Source organism: Microchirus variegatus (genome assembly GCF_963457635.1).
Source record: "Microchirus variegatus genome assembly, chromosome: 3".
Classification (NCBI taxonomy): domain Eukaryota; kingdom Metazoa; phylum Chordata; class Actinopteri; order Pleuronectiformes; family Soleidae; genus Microchirus; species Microchirus variegatus.
This window is the reverse complement of record NC_139804.1, coordinates 10543936-10562341: the sequence shown is the minus strand read 5'-3', so window position 1 is coordinate 10562341 and position 18406 is coordinate 10543936. Positions and strand designations below refer to the sequence as shown.

General features: G+C 40.1%; 1 protein-coding gene across 1 annotated transcript in view; it reads right to left on the bottom strand.

Moving 5' to 3' along the window:
* Window positions 1-16803, bottom strand: part of gcn1 (GCN1 activator of EIF2AK4) — a 38703-nt gene extending 21900 nt beyond the window's left edge. The window contains exons 1-25 of the mRNA XM_083887158.1: window positions 16780-16803; window positions 14819-14921; window positions 14653-14716; window positions 14327-14458; window positions 14037-14145; window positions 13831-13929; window positions 10963-11097; window positions 9157-9334; window positions 8994-9068; window positions 8365-8493; window positions 8227-8277; window positions 8021-8119; window positions 7081-7254; window positions 6837-6989; window positions 6271-6363; window positions 6102-6177; window positions 5646-5805; window positions 5327-5516; window positions 5016-5140; window positions 3766-3944; window positions 2699-2792; window positions 1206-1319; window positions 908-1106; window positions 668-820; window positions 224-405 (exon numbers count right to left, since the gene is read on the bottom strand). Of these exons, the coding sequence (XP_083743284.1) occupies window positions 224-405; window positions 668-820; window positions 908-1106; window positions 1206-1319; window positions 2699-2792; window positions 3766-3944; window positions 5016-5140; window positions 5327-5516; window positions 5646-5805; window positions 6102-6177; window positions 6271-6363; window positions 6837-6989; window positions 7081-7254; window positions 8021-8119; window positions 8227-8277; window positions 8365-8493; window positions 8994-9068; window positions 9157-9334; window positions 10963-11097; window positions 13831-13929; window positions 14037-14145; window positions 14327-14458; window positions 14653-14716; window positions 14819-14921; window positions 16780-16797 (3084 nt within the window). The 5' untranslated portion in view covers window positions 16798-16803. The remainder of the gene's footprint in view (window positions 1-223; window positions 406-667; window positions 821-907; window positions 1107-1205; window positions 1320-2698; window positions 2793-3765; window positions 3945-5015; window positions 5141-5326; window positions 5517-5645; window positions 5806-6101; window positions 6178-6270; window positions 6364-6836; window positions 6990-7080; window positions 7255-8020; window positions 8120-8226; window positions 8278-8364; window positions 8494-8993; window positions 9069-9156; window positions 9335-10962; window positions 11098-13830; window positions 13930-14036; window positions 14146-14326; window positions 14459-14652; window positions 14717-14818; window positions 14922-16779) is intronic.
* Window positions 16804-18406: the final 1603 nt, after the last annotated feature.

The window sequence follows — 18406 nt, the reverse complement described above, 5'->3', positions numbered from 1 at the left end:
GGTCTTCTCTTCTTTACCTCTTCAGCAGTTCTCTCTCTCCTTTTTAGTGTCTGTCACACTCTACGACTCATACAATCAAGAAACAAATTTTAATTATGATGTGATGATTGCATCATTAACATAATATGACTATAACTAATACGGGTGGGGGGAATCGACACAGTGAAATACGCTATATAGGTGAACAGATCAGCAGATAAACTAATCACGCCTGTGACTTTACCTCATCGATAACCATGTCATCAGCTTCTGTGTCGGCCCTCAGCTGTGAATGCTCTTTGATGACTTGTAAGGCTTTGGTCATTATGTTCTCGGCCTCCTCAGTGCTGCCAGAAGACTTCCTGATCACGGCGTTGAGGAGGGGTAAGCAGAAGGAGAAAGCTGGTGCAGAGAGTGGAGCAACATCTGAGGGAAAAAAGCAAAGAAGAGGGAGTTTACAGCAGGACAATGACAGAGCACATAGACTTTATACACTTTGTTCTCTATGTTGAATGTAGGTTCTTATATTTCTCCTGCTGAAAATGTGTACTTCTTCTCATATCTCAGATTTTAAGCTGCTTTTAGACTGATGCCAAGGTCAGACTAACAGACTACATGATAGTACCCAACCCAACCAATTTATGCCTGTCCTGTCCTCTGAAAGACTGCTTTCCAGGTCTGTGCTCACCAGCAGTTTTGCTCTCTCTCTGCGGGACAGTTTGGCTGTGCAGCAGCATTACAGTACGAGTGGCTGCTGTGTTGAGGTCCTCTTGTTCCCAGGCCTCATCAAGATCACACTCCGGCTTCAACAACCGCAGAGTCACGTGACCAACAAGCACAGCTAGAAGGGGTTAAAAGATTAAACTGATTTAATTGAGCGACTGAGACAAATCTGTATTTATTTATACCATACAAGACTAAAATGTACCTAGATAGTGAAGGTGCTTGGGCATAAGGCACTTTCCGATGTCCAGGAAGGCCTTCTGGATGCATGGAGCAGACAGAGGGGAGTGTAGCAGGGGCAGTAGGACCTGGAAGACAGCTGGCAGCTCCCTGGTGAGCTGAGCTGGTTTCTCTATCAAAACAGCTTCGAGCAGACCAATCACACTCTGCAAATCTGCATCCAGCTGGTGACAACAAGGTGGGCCACAGGTCAAACAAGAAGAATGTTTAAAAAGCTGTGCTTCAGGATTCTATTAATATATTGTCAGATTTTGGTTTCATACCATTTGAAGTCTTTTTCGAATAGAAGATTCCTTATCAAGCTGGCTTTGCATCCTTTCCTTCTGTTTGCTGGTAAGTTGCACTTCCTCTGTGATGCCTTTTTTCTTCTTAAGCTCCTGTAAGAGTAAAGAGAAATCAAAGCGGTGTTTCACACCACATCACACAGCACTAGAGTTGCACAATACCCACGGTGCACCTCGTGCCAACGGTTCCTAATATACTAGAAATTCTACATGGCGGTAATGCCGTAGATTACGATATACAGGTGCCAGTTTCCGCTACATAGCGTCCACATCTACTCCCCTCCCAGCCTCCCGACTTCTCACTGCATGCTACTCCCTTGTAAACAAACCCACATTGCAACTACTGCAACCAAACTACACAGCTGCTGAATGATTGGCTGTTGGCCTGTTACTGGTGACGTCCAGGGATATGATAGGCTGTTTCTGCACGCTGGGTCCGCCCGTCTGTTAGCCGATTGGCTGTATGTGTGTTTCTGTCAGCAAGAATGAACTCCATGAAGACACCTCTGCCTCGATAGAAATTTGCTTCGAAACGAACAATAAGCTTAAGTCTGTCTCGCCCACACACGCGCACAATTTACAGTTACAATACTAGACAACGCACTCACCAAGGCAGAAGCACCGGGCCCGACCGGCGAGTCTGCCACGGCATCGCCGTCAGTGGCACCGCTAACTTTGCTTAAAGAAAACAAACTCCAAAAGTCACATTTGGAACTATTTTGGCTTTAAACAAGGCACAGACGGTAAAGCAATAGAAGATGAAGATGCTGCCACCAAGCCAAGGAGGGAACACCTCCAACCGCAAAAAACACCTGCAGTGTCGTCACCCAGATTTATATAACGAATACCAGGTTGGTATGCCCCGTTTATTTTCTCATTGGCTAATATTAGGCTATATGCTCCGTGTACAGGCTGAGGAATGAAGAGATAAAGGATGTCAAAGTATAAAGCACATAGAAAATGCATAAAAATAGAGTTTTTTAGAGGGAATCAGTTCTTGTTTATTGTATTTTGTCCTCTATGGTTTATTATGTTGAAGAAGAAACGTTGGTGTCAAATTTTTTAACAGACACTGGACTTGTTATCCTAAATTTATTATTTATATTAGTTAAACATAAATTAATGTGCAAACGAAACTGAATTATTCAATTTCAACCATATACATTTTAACTTCATTTATTAGTTTTTTATTGCTTATATGCTTTTGTTCATGTACTTTGACCCAACCATTCAGTCTAATTCCTACTTCACCAGTATTATGTTTATCATGCACCAAACAACATTATAAGCTATTAATACGTATTTATAACTTGTACAAATACATTGCATTTCATAAAAATAATAATATTTTAAAAAGGCCGCAGTATCGCGATACTAAATGGAACTGTGATACTTTGACTGGTATCGTACCGTGGTTACTCATTTTGGTATCGTGACAACTCTACACAGCACTGTTGGTAAGTGTACTCTACCTCCTTTAACTCCAGTTCAATGATCTGGTCCTTATAAGAGTAGGCCTTGTTTTCTCTTTTCATGTTGGCTTTCTTGATGCTTTCTTCGTGGGCACTGCATGAAGAGCAGAGGTGAAGTGAATCAAAGTTCCAGCAACAAAAAGCAAAATCTAAAGATTGCTGTTGAAGTCAGCAGGGGTTAGAGAGACTGTGGCTACAACCATCCTGCTACTAAACATCATTTTCACAATCTGTGTACAGACAAGCAGTTTTATGTCCTTTTCAGAAATCATCTGCATCAGCAGCATACCTGACAATGTATATAATAGGGATGCAACGGTACAGTTTCTTCGGTATGTATCACGGTTTTTGGGCCACGGTATCGGTACGGTTTCGATATCTTAATATATCTTAATGTTTGTTGACATTCATTTTCTCATTCTCATCGTAGTCTACGCTGAATCCTAAATGATCTCACACAGTGGACTTATACGACGACGGTGCCGCTTCAAACTTCCTTTTTTTCAGAGTCTTGTTCACTCACGCTGATTGACGCTGAAGGCGGCATGAGCAGAGCAGCGCTGACTGTGCAGCCTGAGTGGATCTAATCACGCATCATTGTGTATTTTAATACATTTTGACAGTAGGCCTGAAATGTACCGAAATACCATTGTTGCCGTTGCGTATTGAACCAAACAGGGTGTACCGAACGGTTCGGTATAATACCGAATACTGTTGCATCTCTAGTATATAACCTGACAATTCAGGTATACACAGCATGCACATGCTGGTGTAGACAGGAATTGATTTTTCTCTGCAATTGTTTGTATTACTAATGAGAAACAACAAAAAGCGGAAAATCCTTGCAGGCCTTTGTTTTGTTATAAGACACAAACTAGGTGTAAACAAGGCTTTTTGTTTATAGGTGACAGTGGAGTAGTGGCTTCTAAGAACCAGACATGAAGCAAAAAACTGGATAAACTGGAACAGCAGCATTTTCAACCTTCTGCATTTTAAGGGCTCTAAACACAAGGCATATCACCAGGAGCAGAATACTTGACAAGTAATATATGTAGCCTGTGTGTTACCTCTGAATGATGCTGCTGTCATATAGTTCTCCCTCAGGTGTCAGCATGATGGCATACTCCTCCCTGGTGACCTGAAGTAAGGCAGTTTGGGAAAGTCCCTCAGTGATGCGACTTATCACCCGTGGTAACAGCTTGTTTGGGGAGAGAACACAGAGGGTGCCAACAGCATTTTTTGGCGCCTGGGGAGACAAATATGATCAATATAAATCTGTGTATAATGTTAAGTAAAGACAAAACACTCACAGGGATAGTTCAGGGTTTTACTTTGCCAAGTAAGCTGCTTGTTTCTGGCTGAAAACCTAGGTTTGTAAATCACTCTCCCCCTGCACAAAAACCCACAAAAACTGTGATTTTGCATCTTAACACACAGGACTTTATTGTTTAATCGTCTGCTGCCTCTATCAGTGAGTTGAAATGTGTTAACTTGTGACTTTGTCATTAAAGTACTCTGTTTGAATTTAGCTCAGTTACATAAACTTACCAAATGAAGCACCAGTAAACCATCAGCTCTTGGGTCCCCACAAGCTTAAAATTCAGATTTTCTCTATGAATTTTGATGCAGGGGAGAGTGCAGTATAAAAAGTTCAGTTTCCAGCAAGAAAAGGCTGTCTAACAGTGAAATACAGCAGCTAATGTATTCAAAAGCTATTGAAGACTGAAGCAGGAGCAGATTTTATTAGGTGAGCCTTTTGTTAAGTGTCATATCAGTGCAAGCTAGCATCTGTGTACCAAGCTGGTTCATGGAAATGGCAACCTGGCAGACAGGATTCTCAGCCAATGACCGCCCTATTTCAATTTCAGACAGTGTACGCAAAGATGTCCCATTATTATATTATCTTATTAGAATTGTATATTTACCCTTTACTACTTGTGATTATTACTTGTATTACTATTTTAAAAAATATCAACAGTGCAGCCTGAAAGCAAATCTCATCCTTGCATAGATTACCAAAAAGGTAAAATATTCCATGGTGTGTAATGTGGTAACACTGTAATGTTTTAAAACCACAGTAATTACTGAACAGAAGCTTGAAACAACAATGGCAAATCAGAAAAATCTAAATTTACACAAACAAAAACACAAATACTTCCCTAAATTGTTCAAAAGGTGTAAAATATCAGAATGAGATAATAACAATGTCTCTTATACGTAGATTGAGAAAAAACTGTTAGCATATCCGTTAATCAACTTCCAGAGAAATCAATTTAGTGACCTTTACTGACAGCGTAATCATGAATTATTGTCAGACCTGGTTGTCTGCATGGACCACCAGCAGATGTGGCAGAATCAACTCCATCTTCTTTTCGATAAATTCTTCTGCTTTTATGTTCATGGATGAGAGAAGAATGGGCCACAGACCTCGACGAACTTCAACTGAAAGAGAAGTCCATGAATAGGATGAGATGCAAAGAATGAGACAGAATCAATAACCAGTCATTAATACAGAAAATGAATGAGTCAATGAATGAGGGGAAAAACTAACAATAATGCAACATTACAGATTAACTAATTGCTAACTGCAGTAAAACAAGAGAAGAGAAGAATAACTCATTGTCATACATATGGATGGATGGTGAGTGATGATGAGGAGGTCCATGGCTAGTTTCTCTGCTTCCACAGGGTCGCTCCACTGGCTGGCAGCAGAGCAAACAACACACAATGCTTCCAGCAGGACCCGAGGAGGAACATAGCTTTTGCCCAGATCAGTCAGCTCTCCTGACTCCGACACCAGGGCATCCTGGGGTAAAACCTGACAATTTACAAAAGTCAGTCAGTGAGTCGCAATAATTAAGTTGTTCTTTTACTTTCAGATTGTTTTCCCAAAACACATGAAAGAACTATATTTATACTGGTGTATTTTCGATAAACAAGTCTTTACTTTATGTTTGTTGATGACCACACAGAGTTCTCTCAGGAGGCCATGGGCAAGACTCGATCCACCCAGAGAGGAGAGCAGCTTTCTGATTGTCTGCTGTGCCCTCTTCCTTGGACGCCAGCTCCGAGACAGCAGGATTGCAACAGTGGTGTGATGATACATCCTACACAACAGCCACGCAGGAGAAATCAACAAGCAATTAAAGAACTACAGGGATAAAAAACAAAAACAAAAACAAAATTAATTTAATTTATTCAATACATTCTGCATTTTTCCAGCACAAAAAGTAAATGTGGTCTCTTTTTGACAACGTATACTAAAGCAATTAGTATGAATTTATAAGTGGAAAATAAGGTTGTCCTTTATTAGTCCCGCTAATAATATGCTCCTTGTTTGTGAAGGTGCTAAGATGTTTTCACAGTCAAACTCGTGTGCAGGTGAACAGAAGGACAGACTCACTGAGATTTGCTGGTGTTTAATCTGTGAGCGTGGTCCAAGAAGAGCCTCTCACAGAGCAGCAGCATTGTAAGCAGAGCTGGAGAGAGCGAGCGACAGACACAAATAGAAAATCACTTTTATTCGACATTTTAAATCAGCCATGTGATGATGTTGATAAAAATGGCCTTACTTTCTTCACTGGCCTGAGAGAGGAATTTCTCTGTGGTGAACAGTGGCTTCTTTTCATCTAATATCACATTCCAGAAGTTGCTGAATTTTGCTTCTGCAGAGATAACAAAAATCCTCATCAGCTGTACATCCTGTCATGCTTAAAGTACTCCAAAACACATGAGCAGACACCAATATTTAAAACAATGACCAAATGGTAAATAATGATTATCATGATAGTTTGTTTTATTCCAGGGATATAAAGAAAATCTTTCTACCCTTCAGATTGTTAAGCTATATATGAATACTTACAAATGTATAAAATTACCTTTAATACTACATTTCATCATAAAAAATAACAGTTTTAGAGCCCCTTCAACCTCATTATTAACTTATTCAACAACATATTAAATTAGACAACTTTTTTCATGATGCATAACCTTCACAAATATCAGTGTATATAACAACAAATGCCACATTTTTTGGAGACAGGCTAATGAAAACAAGATAAATATGGTTCATACCATGGTGATCCCTAATCTTGATGAATAAGTAAAAGCAAATATAGAAACAAAGGACTCAAATGACCTGTTTGTGTCTCCAGCAGAGCCAGTCGACTCAAAAGAACAGAAGCTGCCACACCTTCTGCAAGCAATGCATGCTGGGAGTTTTGGGCCACTGCCTTCTCCACCGTTTGGAGAAGCAATGGCATGAGGTTAGAGGCCTGGGCCAGAGTGTCACCTGCAGACCAGAGAAAATAAATCAATGGTTACTGGTGGTCAATCACTGCATCTGGATCTGGACATGAAGGCAACTCCACTGTGCATCTAACCTTTGAAGGCCACAACCATGGCCTGGAGGTACGCATGTCTGACCGGAGAGGTGGAGGTCTTCAGGGTAAAGGCTTTCTTAAACCAATCCAAGAGAGGAGAGGGAACTTCTACTGTCAGGCGACTACTCCACTGTGACAGCACGGAAACTGTGTGCACTAAGGTGCCCTCGTGAACTAAAGAAAAATAAACATTTGGTTTGGTTACATTCAGTATTTCTGACCCATAGCTACAGCTCACTGTGTTCGAATAACTCTGGCAACCTGGGTATGGGTGGAACAATGGATGACACATGGTGCATACACCTTTTCCATGGTCAAATCCAAGCTCTTTTCCAAGTAATGTTTTATGATTTTCCAGCACCTTGCAGCTGTGGTAAATTAATATGAATATAAACATACTCAAAAAGGTTATTTCACAGTTTCTATCACATTAAGCGATGAAATGTTGCTATAAACAAGCAAGAACATAATTTTATAATAGTCACCATCTCACACACAAGTGAGGTCCATCCCAGTTTTTAGTATATTATGCTGTCTAATAAGCAAATTATTCAGCCAATAAGCTATTTTTGTGAAAGAAATATAGTCAGTATTTCAAGCATTTTTAAGCATTTTATCCAAATTTCAAGCACTTTTCAAACCCTGAAAATACAACATTAAATTTAAAGCATTTTCAAGGATTTCAAACACCCATTCAAACCCTGATTAAAAAAACAAACCTAAACATAAACACAGTTTGCAGCCCTCAAATGAAAACTGAAATTGTGGATAAACTGGCTTTACCATTGTTATCAGTGAAGCCAGTATTTCAATTAAACATGTTAAGTTACCGTAATCTCTGAGGACAAATCATGGTAATTTCATGACTTTCTTATATATAGCCCCTTTAAGTTAGTCAAACTGCATAGTATTTGGCAGGAAGAAAAGACAGCAGTAATACCTTCTTGCTGTAAATATGGGATGAACATCACAGTGACCGCAGAACTGAGAGACTGGCTGGACATTCCTGACACAGCATGGTGGCTGCAGCTGGCAATCCCTGCAACATTAGCACAGAAAAATGCATGTGGAAAAACAGGTCTGTTTGCATTTGTAACTCATGGACAGGTCCTAATTAACATAAATATAGTCTGCGAGGCCTCGTACCTGACAACACGCTCATCTTCTGAGCTACAACTGTGAGCTTTCCTTCAGAACCTGCAAACATGAGAGTTGTGTTTCAGTGAGTAAATCCAAACTTGAATAAGACAAAGTATCAGTTTAATAAGTGACAAATAATCTCACCTCCGAGAATCTTGAAGAGGTGTGTGATGATGTCCTGCACAACGGTGGGGTCACTGCACTGCTGGGCCAGGTCCTGCATGGCCTGGACCGCCTCTTCCATCAGCTGGGCATTATTGGCTTTCAGCTGGCCTGAAACACGTCAAGCATAAAGTAATTATATTTTCAACACATAACTATCTACTCAGTAATATATCTAGTATACCTCCACCAGGGGACAGTAGTTCCATTAAATTCAAATCAAGCCTGAAGTAATAGCCAAGCTAACTCCTAAATAAGCCCTTTTACCCCAAACCTAAAGCATGTTTATGTTGTGCCACCAACTGGACTGGACTATTGTGCTACAGGGAGAATCACAGAATCACTTTTGTCCATGAGGCTAAGCAGGTGATGGAATTTATGTGGAATGGTTCTCTGCGGACACGTGAAAATGGAAAGTACGACCTGGCCCTAGTAGAGTCTTTCTTGACCCAAACCACAACTCTATACAAGTTTTGTGAAAATCTCATAATTATTTTTTCTGTTATTCTGCTCAAAACAGTCAGTCAGTCACAGGTAAAAACAAAACTTTCTTGGCTGAGTTAATTTTCTTTTACAGAACTAAATTAGCCTAGCATCCATTCAGGCCTTACTTGCTATGGCCTTCCCGATATCCATGGCGTACTGACTGAGGTCAAGTGTTACGGCAGACAGCAGACAGGAAATGGCTGGAGAGGGAGCAGACAGCATTTTAATCAAATATATGAGAGCTGACAGAGAATTGATCTCAGTCACAAGAAACTGCAGGCGCCTCACTTTGCATGGCGTTCTCTGGACTGCGGAGCATTGTCTTCAGCAGGGTGGGGAGAAGCAGCTCCTTGAACTCAGAGTGAGTCACATGACGCATCAAGGAGCTGCTTTTGTTCAAAATGTGCTGCTGTGGTTTGGTCTTGCTCAAAAGGACAGATTTTATGAACAAGTCCAACATGGCACTCTGGGGAAAAAAAAGAATTACACCTATTAAATGTTGAAACTCGTTTCCAGCACATGATAAAATATGCCTGCGATGGATGACGAACCGTCCAGGGTGTCGCCTATCACCCTATGTAAGCTGAGAAAGACACAGCACCCCCTGCAACCCTCCGATTTAGGATCATTTTGATGTGCTGAATCCAAAAATGTCATTGGTTTTGGTCGATCAACTTTCTGAACAAAGCTACATATTTGTTTTTTAATGTTTTTGTTTACGTGTACAAGTATTTTCACGTAGGGCTGGGCGATTTTATTTCGATTATGCAATATATATCGATTTTTTAATTTTGTCAGAAAGTATTGATTTTTCAGCCACGAGTATCGATACATTAAGTCCCATTCAAATCCCCAGTGTTCCACCTGGCACGTCCTTGCAGGAAGAGCGATTAGGTCAGCCAGCTGCTAGTGTCGCTGTAGAGCATTTATAGCAAGTGACCCTAATTCACACGCCGACGTCTCCCTCTTTCTGTTTACTCAGTGAGAGGGAGGAGATTCAAGAAAATAGCGGCAAACATAAGTCCAACACTTTTGTGCTTAAAAGCAGATGTGTGGAAGCACTTTGGGTTTAAAAAGAAGAAAGCAACACAGTTTTTCATGCCGTGTCACCGGAGTCCAGACACCGTTTAGCAGTTAGCTCAGTTAGCCTACAGTCGAACTGGTCTGTTTATCAAACGAAAAGAGCAGCGCTACAAATAACCAGCGTGCCTGTGTACTGCCTATGTGTGCCTCTGTTTTAAAAGTTTAGCGTTACTTTGGAGACAAATTTTAACGATCGGGAGTCACGTAAACATGACGTAACGCGTGTATTTTTCCGGTCAGTCATCATGGAAACGAGTCATGCGTTAACGCCGTTCATGGCCCAGCACTAATTTTAAGTTAAATGATTAAAAGATGTTCTTATTGACTGTTTGGGGAAAGCCATGGTACTATGTTTACTGACCTGGTGGCTGGACTGGCTGCTTCATGTGTTCTGTGTCGAGCTAAAAAAGCAACTGTTCAGAACAGGCCATTTGATGCACTTTTTAACTCTCCATTGTTAATTGCAATACTGAACTTTGTTTACTATTCAGGCTTGTAAGCTACAGTTTGCACTGTTTCAATAAAGGGAACTAATTTTCTCATCACATTAATCACATCTTTAATTAATTTTGTCCAGCATTTTCAAGCTGTAGACTCTGTCGAGTCAGAGACATATATTGTGTAATTGATGTTTTTAGTTTTCAGTTCAATTAATTCAATCCAAGTAAATGGAACACTCTCAAGATGTCACCAAATTCACTTTGTCCCCTTTAAATCTTTCAGAAAATGATGTAAGAGTATCGAATTATATCAAATCGTATCGAATTGTTGGCTGAATATCGTGTATCGTATCATGAGATTAGTGTATCGCTACAGCCCTATTTTCACGTCATATGATGCAAAATCCTTCTTTATTTCTCGCAATAAAAAAATTCCAATAAAAAAATGGTCCTAATTCAGTTGAAAAGACATAGACAACAACAATTTATTTTTTTTTGGAACCCAGTGTAAAGATGGATGGATGGATGATAAAATATGTATGATTACAAATGAAAGAATAAAACAACTCACCCTATGCTTCTCGATTGTGGCTTTGTCTTTCTGAGCAGAGCAGAAGTCTAAACACCCCCCCAGCAGGACCAGCGTTGTAGGGTTCTGGTCCAGACTCAAGAGTGTGCTGATGTACTGATCAACCAGTCCAGGGTTCTGTTAAACACAACACATGTCAGAGCTTAAGAGATGCAGGGTTTCTTCTACATGTAATTGATTGCGGCGCACCGCCACAGCAAAATAAAAGCCGCCACACCTTCAGAATAATTTTTTTCTTGTTTTGTTTTTCTTACCTTGTTTTTATGTTGTTTTATGCTTATATTCATGTAAATTATTGTTTACGCTGCAAAATAGACTACCCTTACTTTGAAAAACCAACACCACCTGCCTGTCTAGCTGCGGCGTGCTAAAGATGAAGGGAGTAGAGACAACAGTCTGAGGTGGAGGGAGAGAAAATGGTGAAAGAAGGGTACCTAAGCTAGGTTATATTTGAAACAGTTTTGTTCACAACATATTACCAACACAAAAATAACTAAATGAACTAATGGGCAAGACCGCAGACCTCACTCACTCAGTCTCTCCCTCCCACCCTGTGCCAACAAGTCTTCACGCTCTCTGTGGATACTGGTTTAAATAAACTACAAACAAATGATGAGTGCTGATCAAGAGTTTTGTGCAAGCAATGCAAGGTCCTGACTCTTGCCCCAAATATGACAGGCTTCATTCAGTGATTAAAACAAATATATTAACATTAATGAAACGTTTACATGCAGTGCGTGCCCACTCGCAAAGCAGACATCTGGCTGCGTGGATGTGTTTTTCCACATTCGAATATTAATTTTCACCTCCGAATATATGTCAGCCCTATAATGTATAGATGGATTTAGGCTGAAGGGATACATTTGTTATTGATTGGTTAATACAGGATACTGATTATTTCTATCATCATTTCAGAGAGATTTTTATTTTTATTTTATTTTTGTACCACTGACACTTGTTAAAGAGAGATTACTTTAGGCCTAACAAAGCATGTCGAGTCTTTGTTCATACAATAGAGAGAGATATTATTTTGTTGTAGATTAATTTTTAACTGTAAAACTTAATTTACTACAGTTCTATACAAGTTTTGAACAGCACAAGATAACGTTAGCTTAGGTAATGCCCAGGTAATTGTTTATTTAAAGATGTTTGACTGTATTCAGTATAAACAGGATTACGGACTATTTGACGGGTCGACCACAGTATGTCAGACTGCAGGATGGTGTGTCTGACACTGTGGTCAGCAGCACTGGGGCTCCACAGGGAACTGTTCTTTCCCCCTTTCTGTTCACCCTGTACACCTCAGACTTTCAGTTCCTCTCTGAGTCCTGCCACCTGCAGAAGTTTGCTGATGACTCTGCAATTGTTGGCTGTGTCAGTGAGGGGAAGGAGGAGGAGTACAGGGGCGTTGTGGACTCCTTCGTCGACTGGTGTGGAGCTAATCATCTGATTCTCAACTCCACCAAGACTAAGGAGCTAGTGGTAGATTTCCGCAGGAGGAAATCTACCCCCACACCCATCTCCATCAACGGTGTGACTGTTGATGTTGTCCAGGATTACAAGTACCTTGGAGTATACCTGGACAATAAACTGGACTGGGCCAAGAACACTGAGGCTGTGTACAAGAAGGGCCAGAGTCGTCTCTATTTCCTGAGGAGGCTCCGGTCATTCAACGTATGTAACACCATGCTGAGGATGTTCTACCAGTCGATGGTAGCCAGTGCCATCTTCTTTGCTGTTGTGTGCTGGGGCAGCAGGCTGAGGGCAGCAGACGCCAACAAGATCAGCAGGATCATCAGGAAGGCTGGCTCCGTCCTGGGGGTCCAGCTGGATTCTTTGGTGGTGGTGTCTGAGAGGAGGATGCTGTGTAAACTGCACAGTATCCTGGACAACAACTCTCACCCTCTCCACCAGCTGCTGACTTCGAGCAGAAGCACCTTCAGCAACAGACTCATTCTCCCCCGGTGTAACACAGAACGCCAGAGGAAGTCTTTTCTTCCTGTGGCCATCAGGCTGTTTAATTTAGCTACTTCTGGCCGCATTAGGAACAGTGGAGACACTGGGTCCTGATCAAAATGTCACTTTACCCATATCACTTCATCACTTTACTTTGTTTGCACTATGCTGATATCATTAGTCACCTTATCACTGTTTATCACTTTCAACATGTGCTCACCATATTTAGTTGTACTTATTTTATTTCCGTGCGTACTGCTGTATATTATATATACCTACGTTGACTGTGATTCTTTTTTGGATTCTTTTTTGTGGCATTGTTGCATTTAAGTTACTGTTGTAAGTTACTGTTTTTCCTTCTGTTTGGCACTTTGTTGCATTGTCTTATTTGTTTATTTTATTTTATTTTTTTTGTTTTATTTTTATTTTTATTTTATTTTATTTTTATTATTATTTTATTTTATTTAATGTATCTTTTAACTCTTGTACATCTACACTTTTACCTCCCAATTGTTGCACAATAATTTCCCTCGGGATAAATAAAGCATCTTGAATCTTGAATCTTGAAACTAGTTTATATCTTTAATCTGTTGTTGTTGTGTTTGTTGTTTTGGCCTAGTGATACTGCATGATCCTATTTTCAATTCTTATTTTCAAATCATGTACCGGAAACCCTATAGTAAATAATGTATTAATTGTAATTGTATTAATTTCACAAAAAATCCAACCACCCCCACTGGGGCAGACCTCCCCCAGTCTAAAAAAAATCCTGGAGGAAACCCTGACATGGCAAACATATATTCCAATATCACAGTTTTATACACTAAGTAGGAACTTAAAAGACGATTCGCAATTTTGATATCACATATCACTACCAGTGCTTACTACACTCACTTCTTCCCAGAGGTGATTGAGATTTCTGTGACAGGATTTCTGAGCAATGGTCTTAGCTCCACCCACAACCTCAGCCACAAGAAGGCTCTGAACCTCCACCTAAGGGAAAGGAAGACACGTGCAAGCATGATATCAACATCCAAAAAGACCAATCTTATCAGTTATCACTTTTAGACATTAGTTTTTTTTATAATAGTAATACCAACCATTTTCTTCCAAATGGGTCCTTCTCTTTTCTCTGGGGCAGAAAACACAGATGTGACTAACTGGATTGTCCATGACAGGCCAATGAAGGCAGCAGAGCCTGTGCTTTTACTGAAAATACCACAACAGAAAACATAAGAAGGGAAGAAACAAACAAAAAAACAGCTTCCAAACTATTGTAATCATGTCAACGATTATATGGGAGAATGAGAATGTCCAGGACATATTTTGTAACAGCTGAAATTCACAACAATCTTTACTGTGAGAAAGTGACACTTGGTCAGAGCACTACCTGGGCTCTGTGCCTTTGCTGATGATTCCACTGTTGAGCAGGCAATGAAGGAGACTGGTCACCAGGATGTCCGGCTGACTCTCAGCCAGCTGGCTGATGACAGAGAGCAGCTCTCTGCGTGATGCAGCATCCCTGAAAAGCAAACACATCCGTAATGCTGAGGTTTTCATTACATTATGTCAACCACATTCAATTCATGGTGCATTCACTAGTTGAAACTAGTTGATACTCTGAAAAAAGTGTGAACATTGTCTCTAAAACCTTTAACACAAGCATTGCACTTTGATATTTGTAGTAGGTGAAAGTGCATCATTTCATAAACCTACCGATATCTGTGTGGTGTGAGACAGAAGAGCTTGCATAGTCCTTTGATGGCAGGTTCAGGTAACTCTACAAGGCATTATGAAATAACAAAAAAATACATAGATTTTAGCTGACATTTTTAACATAATTTTCATAGTGTAATAAATTTGATAACACAAAATCCCTCACCTTTGCCCTTTATACACCGTTTCAGGTCTCCAAATATCTCCTTCCGCTGCTTCACACTAGCTGTGGTCACTTTTGCAGCAAATTTCCTCAGTGTGTCTGAAACCTGAAACACAAGTGACATTTAAAACAAGGACTGGTCTTATGACCTAAACAACAGTGACATCTTCACTCAGTGCAACAGTTATTAAAGCGGACCTAGACCGGAAGTTCAAATTAACGCTGTTTTTTGGTGGGTATCTGCGACATCTACCTCATTTATGAAGCCCTGGAGGTTCGAAACAAGCGCAACGCTAAATTGTATTTTAATCTCGGGCTCAGCGAGATCTCTGAAAAAACCTGTTCTGGTTACGAAAACAGCATTTCTCCTGAACAGCGGATCCTCCTGGTCCGGGCACTAGTCCGGGCAAATCCAGTTGCGTATATTGTACCGCAGAAGAAGAATAACGTCCGTGTGGAGGTGTTTCACTTGTGACAGTGTCTTCTGACTCTGGGTCTGACTCCGGGTCAAAGTCATAAAAGGGACTGCGGCAGGGAGTCGTGACGAAGCTATTTTTAAACAGTGCTAAAACAATGTTTTGATAATGAGGAGCAGTGCATCCACCGTTCCAGAGGGGGAGCTACGCTTCTGAGAGCGGGTGTGCCAATTACGTCACTTCCGGGTATTGGCCAATCACAAGACGGTTGGGAACGCTCACGCTTCAGTGAGGAGAGATTTCTATCGGCTCGTTTACAGCAACTAGGAGGTTTTAAACCATAAAGACAAGTTAATGTATGTAAGTAGACCTCCATAACTATGTGCAACAGTACCACTCTATGTGAGCTTTAAATGATTTCCTCGTCTTTCAGACATGTGTAAGCAGAACAGAGAAATAATCTCAAGTGATTGCAAATATGCACAGAGAAGGAGCTCGACAATTTGTAAAATAGAACAAAAAAAGTGTTCCGTGAATGCCTTTGTGTTTTATTTTTTCAGTTTTATGCTTGTTTGACACCAGACTAAGGACTTCTTAAAAATGATGATGATGTAGTACGAGATAACAATTGTTACGTATTGTTCTTGTCAACATTTCGTTCATCATGTATAAAGGCATTGTAAATTAAAATTAAATTACAATTACACGCAATAAATATGTAATCTTATTGTAAATTCTAGGCTGAACATAACACAATAATCTACATTTATTGCAGTTCAAAGTATCTTTATAATATGTATTGCAAAGGACATATTATAAATGCCGATAATGTTCTGACAACAAATGTGTCCAACAAAGTTGTACCTCATTGTAAAAGGTGACTAATCAGGCTTTCCAATGACATAAAATACATTACCAATTGGTTATTAAAGGGGATATATAATTGACTGGAATAACGTTTCCAAACTTTTCTTTAGGAGTTTATATGATGTTGTTCAATTTATGCCTAGCCCAAGATGTCAGTACTGAACATGAAAACATGGTAACAAGGCTTTCCATATCTGTATTGTAATTCAACTTAAGACCAATTCCCCATGACTCTATGGCTGACAAAGCGATGAAACACACACTGGGCAACCAAAGCACCAACACCAGTTATTTATCGTTATAACAGACAATCACTGTATAACGTATATTTAACGTAAATGTAACATTGGAAATATATCACTTTCACTAATTCAATCTGCTTATCAAAAGGTTCCAATTCACAGCTAAATCTCGACCCTTGTGTTAGAGTGAGCGGACGTTGCTGCGGCTGCTGCTCAGTCTCATCAGTCACATTTTAGGGCTACGTAGCACAGAGCTAACAGGCTGCTAACTAGCCACTGGCGACGTTTAGCCGCCTGCTTCTCTCGTTTCTCGACTAACATACCAAACACACCGTTTTCATGAAGCGACACTCGTTATACTTTGCTTTTGGTTGCCTATGTGCTTTATTATCATCGTGTACGCGGACAGCACCCTATTAAAAAAAACAGCCCCACAGACCTGCGTGTCCGCCGCCATCTTGCCGGTATTGGTGCAGGAAAGACTTGAGGGGGTCACTTCCGGGTCACTCCAGCTCCCTGTAACGTTACTAATCTTTTTTAAAAATGTTTAAAAACATACTAAAATTCAGTTTGGTCTCACCGGTAAACCATATATTGTGAAATACAACAAAATATGTTGAAATGAATAGCATTTTTTTTAGCAAACCATTTTATTACATATTTTACGTCTAATGAAAATAATTTTGATTTTGTTGTAAATCTGTTAATCTTGTTTGGTGAGAGTTTGATGATTTATTCTCAATAAGATAATTTGCTCTCTCATCATCCTCCTCTTCCTCATATACTTCACAAATAGGCAGGGGCGGCTGGTGTATAGGGACGATTTGGGCGACGCCCTCCCAACGAGGAGAAAGATAAGTTTTTCCTCAGCAATTCCAAAGATCCTTAGTACTGATATTCCTTTCAGTCGTCTCTACCAGCAAATGTAGTTGTTATCAGTGTTCCAGACATATTATCTGTCATTGTCCTTTTCAGAATCGTCAGATTCAAGTTACGTTTTATGGTTCCGCCTCTTCTGGGGCGATTTGACTGACGTGAAGAATCGCCCAATGTTAAAAAACTTTTTTTTCGAAAAACATACCCTCCAATGCATTTTTAATGAGGATTTATGTGCATGCACTAACGTGCTTACATCATATGTAAATTGAGCAAAAAGAGGAGGGAATAACTTCTCTTCACTTCACGTCTCTCGATAAGTTGTTCGTCTTTCTGCTCGCGGCGTAATGAGCGAAGCGAAGCTCACCGTTTTAAAAATACACGGAGGATTGTGCTCGTTTAATCGGTCCCAGCCTGGACGGATAAGTACACGTAGTTTGACCAGTGCCACAGAGTTCACGCTTTCATACGTGTTAGCTGTTTATGGCTCGTAGCAGCGGACAGCAGTCATTTGAAGCTGCGTTCGTTAGCTTGTTTGCTAACATTGTTGATGTTTGTATCGCTCAGGGTTTAACTGCAGGTTAAACTTCACGCAAATCAGACAATCGGACTGTTTTGTGTAAGAGAGTATTGTAAGATGCATTTATCAACACATTTAAAGATCAAATTCTGCACTTTACTTTACACTTAATGAATCATTTGACTGCACTATCTTGTCGTGTATGTGTGTTGTATGTATCTGGTAAAGGTTGTAAAAGCTCTTGATCCTTGGTCAGTTAATAAATACCTGACTTAATATGCTTCCCCTGTCTTTATGTGGTTGCTGGACACATCTTGTGTGCTGTTTAGCTATTTTACATCATGCATTAGATTCATGTAAATAATATTTGTTTATCAAGTTTCCATCTAGTGGACACAAGGAGGACTGTTAATCATCTAACAAATTGATACTGTCTTGCTTTATGCACCTATTGAATGGGTCACTTTAATCATTATCAGAAAAAATTGCCCCCCCTGAAATTTTATTCAGGAGCCGCCACTGCAAATAGGTATACCCAAATTAGACAAAGATGGCGTTAAAGATAGAGTGACTAATAATAATAATTGTTATTTTTATTTGTGGCTACTTATTTCCTTTTTCATGCACTCTGCTCAAAAATTATCAGTTCCAATTTTCCTCCAAGTACTAC